Source organism: Phytophthora sojae, assembly GCF_000149755.1.
Source record: "Phytophthora sojae unplaced genomic scaffold PHYSOscaffold_9, whole genome shotgun sequence".
In the NCBI taxonomy this organism is placed as follows: Eukaryota; Oomycota; class Peronosporomycetes; order Peronosporales; family Peronosporaceae; genus Phytophthora; species Phytophthora sojae.
This window is the reverse complement of record NW_009258123.1, coordinates 2,710,023-2,715,779: the sequence shown is the minus strand read 5'-3', so window position 1 is coordinate 2,715,779 and position 5,757 is coordinate 2,710,023. Positions and strand designations below refer to the sequence as shown.

The following is a 5,757-nucleotide window of genomic DNA, read 5'->3' as shown; positions in this document are numbered from 1 at the left end:
AGGATCCCCTCTGGAGAGCTCGCGCGCGGGCGTTTGCGTTGGTTTGTGTGTGGTTTGCTGGGGTGCGTTTTTGTGTGTCGTTGGGGATGTGTGAAATTGAGCTAGCACTTTGGCGCAGAGGAAGCGTGTTGGGCTCATAACCCAAAGGTCGTTGGATCGAGACCAACAAGTGCTAACTTTTACCCGCGCCGTTCGGGTGCTCCTTCGCCTCTTTGTTGCGGCTTCTAGCAGCTTCCGCCTGTCCTGCTGCCCCTCCACGCTGCCTGCACTGACCCCGCCTTCGCCCCTCGTGCCTGGCAGGCCGCACAACGACGGCGGGATCGAGTCCCGCCACGGTTCAAGCGGTGGGTTGGTAAACCCGGCGGCGCGGCACCAGGCAACAGTAGGGGCGTGTCCACGACGCGCTGTCGCGCCTGGCGGTGTGTGATGGGCCCTGGTTTGGTCGCGCGGCGGCGAGGCGCCTGTGCGCAGTGGCAGTTTGTTGTGCCGCGGGTACGTGTACCTAGGTTTGGTGGGAGATATCTCGTGAACGATAAGCTCGTTGGGGGCATCAATTGTCGGTCTGGAGAGCTCGCGCGCGGGCGTTTGCGTTGGTTTGTGTGTGGTTTGCTGGGGCGCGTTTTTGTGTGTCGTTGGGGATGTGTGAAATTGAGCTAGCACTTTGGCGCAGAGGAAGCGTGTTGGGCTCATAACCCAAAGGTCGTTGGATCGAGACCAACAAGTGCTAACTTTTACCCGCGCCGTTCGGGTGCTCCTTCGCCTCTTTGTTGCGGCTTCTAGCGGCTTCCGCCTGTCCTGCTGCCCCTCCACGCTGCCTGCACTGACCCCGCCTTCGCCCCTCGTGCCTGGCAGGCCGCACAACGACGGCGGGATCGAGTCCCGCCACGGTTCAAGCGGTGGGTTGGTAAACCCGGCGGCGCGGCACCAGGCAACAGTAGGGGCGTGTCCACGACGCGCTGTCGCGCCTGGCGGTGTGTGATGGGCCCTGGTTTGGTCGCGCGGCGGCGAGGCGCCTGTGCGCAGTGGCAGTTTGTTGTGCCGCGGGTACGTGTACCTAGGTTTGGTGGGAGATATCTCGTGAACGATAAGCTCGTTGGGGGCATCAATTGTCGGTCTGGAGAGCTCGCGCGCGGGCGTTTGCGTTGGTTTGTGTGTGGTTTGCTGGGGCGCGTTTTTGTGTGTCGTTGGGGATGTGTGAAATTGAGCTAGCACTTTGGCGCAGAGGAAGCGTGTTGGGCTCATAACCCAAAGGTCGTTGGATCGAGACCAACAAGTGCTAACTTTTACCCGCGCCGTTCGGGTGCTCCTTCGCCTCTTTTTTGCGGCTTCTAGCGGCTTCCGCCTGTCCTGCTGCCCCTCCACGCTGCCTGCACTGACCCCGCCTTCGCCCCTCGTGCCTGGCAGGCCGCACAACGACGGCGGGATCGAGTCCCGCCACGGTTCAAGCGGTGGGTTGGTAAACCCGGCGGCGCGGCACCAGGCAACAGTAGGGGCGTGTCCACGACGCGCTGTCGCGCCTGGCGGTGTGTGATGGGCCCTGGTTTGGTCGCGCGGCGGCGAGGCGCCTGTGCGCAGTGGCAGTTTGTTGTGCCGCGGGTACGTGTACCTAGGTTTGGTGGGAGATATCTCGTGAACGATAAGCTCGTTGGGGGCATCAATTGTCGGTCTGGAGAGCTCGCGCGCGGGCGTTTGCGTTGGTTTGTGTGTGGTTTGCTGGGGCGCGTTTTTGTGTGTCGTTGGGGATGTGTGAAATTGAGCTAGCACTTTGGCGCAGAGGAAGCGTGTTGGGCTCATAACCCAAAGGTCGTTGGATCGAGACCAACAAGTGCTAACTTTTACCCGCGCCGTTCGGGTGCTCCTTCGCCTCTTTTTTGCGGCTTCTAGCAGCTTCCGCCTGTCCTGCTGCCCCTCCACGCTGCCTGCACTGACCCCGCCTTCGCCCCTCGTGCCTGGCAGGCCGCACAACGACGGCGGGATCGAGTCCCGCCACGGTTCAAGCGGTGGGTTGGTAAACCCGGCGGCGCGGCACCAGGCAACAGTAGGGGCGTGTCCACGACGCGCTGTCGCGCCTGGCGGTGTGTGATGGGCCCTGGTTTGGTCGCGCGGCGGCGAGGCGCCTGTGCGCAGTGGCAGTTTGTTGTGCCGCGGGTACGTGTACCTAGGTTTGGTGGGAGATATCTCGTGAACGATAAGCTCGTTGGGGGCATCAATTGTCGGTCTGGAGAGCTCGCGCGCGGGCGTTTGCGTTGGTTTGTGTGTGGTTTGCTGGGGCGCGTTTTTGTGTGTCGTTGGGGATGTGTGAAATTGAGCTAGCACTTTGGCGCAGAGGAAGCGTGTTGGGCTCATAACCCAAAGGTCGTTGGATCGAGACCAACAAGTGCTAACTTTTACCCGCGCCGTTCGGGTGCTCCTTCGCCTCTTTTTTGCGGCTTCTAGCAGCTTCCGCCTGTCCTGCTGCCCCTCCACGCTGCCTGCACTGACCCCGCCTTCGCCCCTCGTGCCTGGCAGGCCGCACAACGACGGCGGGATCGAGTCCCGCCACGGTTCAAGCGGTGGGTTGGTAAACCCGGCGGCGCGGCACCAGGCAACAGTAGGGGCGTGTCCACGACGCGCTGTCGCGCCTGGCGGTGTGTGATGGGCCCTGGTTTGGTCGCGCGGCGGCGAGGCGCCTGTGCGCAGTGGCAGTTTGTTGTGCCGCGGGTACGTGTACCTAGGTTTGGTGGGAGATATCTCGTGAACGATAAGCTCGTTGGGGGCATCAATTGTCGGTCTGGAGAGCTCGCGCGCGGGCGTTTGCGTTGGTTTGTGTGTGGTTTGCTGGGGCGCGTTTTTGTGTGTCGTTGGGGATGTGTGAAATTGAGCTAGCACTTTGGCGCAGAGGAAGCGTGTTGGGCTCATAACCCAAAGGTCGTTGGATCGAGACCAACAAGTGCTAACTTTTACCCGCGCCGTTCGGGTGCTCCCTCGCCTCTTTGTTGCGGCTTCTAGCAGCTTCCGCCTGTCCTGCTGCCCCTCCACGCTGCCTGCACTGACCCCGCCTTCGCCCCTCGTGCCTGGCAGGCCGCACAACGACGGCGGGATCGAGTCCCGCCACGGTTCAAGCGGTGGGTTGGTAAACCCGGCGGCGCGGCACCAGGCAACAGTAGGGGCGTGTCCACGACGCGCTGTCGCGCCTGGCGGTGTGTGATGGGCCCTGGTTTGGTCGCGCGGCGGCGAGGCGCCTGTGCGCAGTGGCAGTTTGTTGTGCCGCGGGTACGTGTACCTAGGTTTGGTGGGAGATATCTCGTGAACGATAAGCTCGTTGGGGGCATCAATTGTCGGTCTGGAGAGCTCGCGCGCGGGCGTTTGCGTTGGTTTGTGTGTGGTTTGCTGGGGCGCGTTTTTGTGTGTCGTTGGGGATGAGTGAAATTGAGCTAGCACTTTGGCGCAGAGGAAGCGTGTTGGGCTCATAACCCAAAGGTCGTTGGATCGAGACCAACAAGTGCTAACTTTTACCCGCGCCGTTCGGGTGCTCCTTCGCCTCTTTTTTGCGGCTTCTAGCAGCTTCCGCCTGTCCTGCTGCCCCTCCACGCTGCCTGCACTGACCCCGCCTTCGCCCCTCGTGCCTGGCAGGCCGCACAACGACGGCGGGATCGAGTCCCGCCACGGTTCAAGCGGTGGGTTGGTAAACCCGGCGGCGCGGCACCAGGCAACAGTAGGGGCGTGTCCACGACGCGCTGTCGCGCCTGGCGGTGTGTGATGGGCCCTGGTTTGGTCGCGCGGCGGCGAGGCGCCTGTGCGCAGTGGCAGTTTGTTGTGCCGCGGGTACGTGTACCTAGGTTTGGTGGGAGATATCTCGTGAACGATAAGCTCGTTGGGGGCATCAATTGTCGGTCTGGAGAGCTCGCGCGCGGGCGTTTGCGTTGGTTTGTGTGTGGTTTGCTGGGGCGCGTTTTTGTGTGTCGTTGGGGATGTGTGAAATTGAGCTAGCACTTTGGCGCAGAGGAAGCGTGTTGGGCTCATAACCCAAAGGTCGTTGGATCGAGACCAACAAGTGCTAACTTTTACCCGCGCCGTTCGGGTGCTCCTTCGCCTCTTTTTTGCGGCTTCTAGCGGCTTCCGCCTGTCCTGCTGCCCCTCCACGCTGCCTGCACTGACCCCGCCTTCGCCCCTCGTGCCTGGAAGGCCGCACAACGACGGCGGGATCGAGTCCCGCCACGGTTCAAGCGGTGGGTTGGTAAACCCGGCGGCGCGGCACCAGGCAACAGTAGGGGCGTGTCCACGACGCGCTGTCGCGCCTGGCGGTGTGTGATGGGCCCTGGTTTGGTCGCGCGGCGGCGAGGCGCCTGTGCGCAGTGGCAGTTTGTTGTGCCGCGGGTACGTGTACCTAGGTTTGGTGGGAGATATCTCGTGAACGATAAGCTCGTTGGGGGCATCAATTGTCGGTCTGGAGAGCTCGCGCGCGGGCGTTTGCGTTGGTTTGTGTGTGGTTTGCTGGGGCGCGTTTTTGTGTGTCGTTGGGGATGTGTGAAATTGAGCTAGCACTTTGGCGCAGAGGAAGCGTGTTGGGCTCATAACCCAAAGGTCGTTGGATCGAGACCAACAAGTGCTAACTTTTACCCGCGCCGTTCGGGTGCTCCTTCGCCTCTTTTTTGCGGCTTCTAGCAGCTTCCGCCTGTCCTGCTGCCCCTCCACGCTGCCTGCACTGACCCCGCCTTCGCCCCTCGTGCCTGGCAGGCCGCACAACGACGGCGGGATCGAGTCCCGCCACGGTTCAAGCGGTGGGTTGGTAAACCCGGCGGCGCGGCGCCAGGCAACAGTAGGGGCGTGTCCACGACGCGCTGTCGCGCCTGGCGGTGTGTGATGGGCCCTGGTTTGGTCGCGCGGCGGCGAGGCGCCTGTGCGCAGTGGCAGTTTGTTGTGCCGCGGGTACGTGTACCTAGGTTTGGTGGGAGATATCTCGTGAACGATAAGCTCGTTGGGGGCATCAATTGTCGGTCTGGAGAGCTCGCGCGCGGGCGTTTGCGTTGGTTTGTGTGTGGTTTGCTGGGGCGCGTTTTTGTGTGTCGTTGGGGATGTGTGAAATTGAGCTAGCACTTTGGCGCAGAGGAAGCGTGTTGGGCTCATAACCCAAAGGTCGTTGGATCGAGACCAACAAGTGCTAACTTTTACCCGCGCCGTTCGGGTGCTCCTTCGCCTCTTTTTTGCGGCTTCTAGCAGCTTCCGCCTGTCCTGCTGCCCCTCCACGCTGCCTGCACTGACCCCGCCTTCGCCCCTCGTGCCTGGCAGGCCGCACAACGACGGCGGGATCGAGTCCCGCCACGGTTCAAGCGGTGGGTTGGTAAACCCGGCGGCGCGGCACCAGGCAACAGTAGGGGCGTGTCCACGACGCGCTGTCGCGCCTGGCGGTGTGTGATGGGCCCTGGTTTGGTCGCGCGGCGGCGAGGCGCCTGTGCGCAGTGGCAGTTTGTTGTGCCGCGGGTACGTGTACCTAGGTTTGGTGGGAGATATCTCGTGAACGATAAGCTCGTTGGGGGCATCAATTGTCGGTCTGGAGAGCTCGCGCGCGGGCGTTTGCGTTGGTTTGTGTGTGGTTTGCTGGGGCGCGTTTTTGTGTGTCGTTGGGGATGTGTGAAATTGAGCTAGCACTTTGGCGCAGAGGAAGCGTGTTGGGCTCATAACCCAAAGGTCGTTGGATCGAGACCAACAAGTGCTAACTTTTACCCGCGCCGTTCGGGTGCTCCTTCGCCTCTTTTTTGCGGCTTCTAGGGGGATCCT

The 5,757-nt window shown here is 62.2% G+C and overlaps 2 protein-coding genes and 11 non-coding genes across 13 annotated transcripts; 12 read left to right on the top strand and 1 right to left on the bottom strand.

Annotated features, from left to right (window-relative positions):
- Positions 1–103: 103 nt before the first annotated feature.
- Positions 104–175, top strand: PHYSODRAFT_t1428. Its single transcript has one exon. It is a non-coding gene; the product is annotated as a tRNA-Met (tRNA).
- Positions 176–426: 251 nt separating this feature from the next.
- PHYSODRAFT_338888 (hypothetical protein) lies at positions 427–4,291 on the top strand (the record flags this gene model as incomplete). The annotated part of the gene is made up of 8 exons (XM_009536786.1): positions 427–492; positions 853–1,044; positions 1,405–1,596; positions 1,957–2,148; positions 2,509–2,700; positions 3,061–3,252; positions 3,613–3,731; positions 4,093–4,291. 8 exons carry the CDS (start codon positions 427–429, stop codon positions 4,289–4,291), a joined length of 1,344 nt encoding a protein of 447 aa, XP_009535081.1.
- Positions 656–727, top strand: PHYSODRAFT_t1429. The gene has a single exon. It is a non-coding gene; the product is annotated as a tRNA-Met (tRNA).
- On the top strand, positions 1,208–1,279 carry PHYSODRAFT_t1430. Its single transcript has one exon. It is a non-coding gene; the product is annotated as a tRNA-Met (tRNA).
- Positions 1,760–1,831, top strand: PHYSODRAFT_t1431. Its single transcript has one exon. It is a non-coding gene; the product is annotated as a tRNA-Met (tRNA).
- Positions 2,312–2,383, top strand: PHYSODRAFT_t1432. The gene has a single exon. It is a non-coding gene; the product is annotated as a tRNA-Met (tRNA).
- PHYSODRAFT_t1433 lies at positions 2,864–2,935 on the top strand. The gene has a single exon. It is a non-coding gene; the product is annotated as a tRNA-Met (tRNA).
- On the top strand, positions 3,416–3,487 carry PHYSODRAFT_t1434. Its single transcript has one exon. It is a non-coding gene; the product is annotated as a tRNA-Met (tRNA).
- PHYSODRAFT_t1435 lies at positions 3,968–4,039 on the top strand. Its single transcript has one exon. It is a non-coding gene; the product is annotated as a tRNA-Met (tRNA).
- Positions 4,292–4,519: 228 nt separating the features above from the next.
- PHYSODRAFT_t1436 lies at positions 4,520–4,591 on the top strand. The gene has a single exon. It is a non-coding gene; the product is annotated as a tRNA-Met (tRNA).
- Positions 4,592–5,071: 480 nt separating this feature from the next.
- PHYSODRAFT_t1437 lies at positions 5,072–5,143 on the top strand. The gene has a single exon. It is a non-coding gene; the product is annotated as a tRNA-Met (tRNA).
- A 49-nt stretch (positions 5,144–5,192) lies between these two features.
- On the bottom strand, positions 5,193–5,603 carry PHYSODRAFT_523595 (hypothetical protein; the record flags this gene model as incomplete). Its single annotated transcript, XM_009536785.1, has 1 exon — positions 5,193–5,603. A coding segment is annotated over one exon (411 nt), but the record flags the coding sequence as incomplete, so codon positions are not given.
- A 20-nt stretch (positions 5,604–5,623) lies between these two features.
- Positions 5,624–5,695, top strand: PHYSODRAFT_t1438. Its single transcript has one exon. It is a non-coding gene; the product is annotated as a tRNA-Met (tRNA).
- Positions 5,696–5,757: the final 62 nt, after the last annotated feature.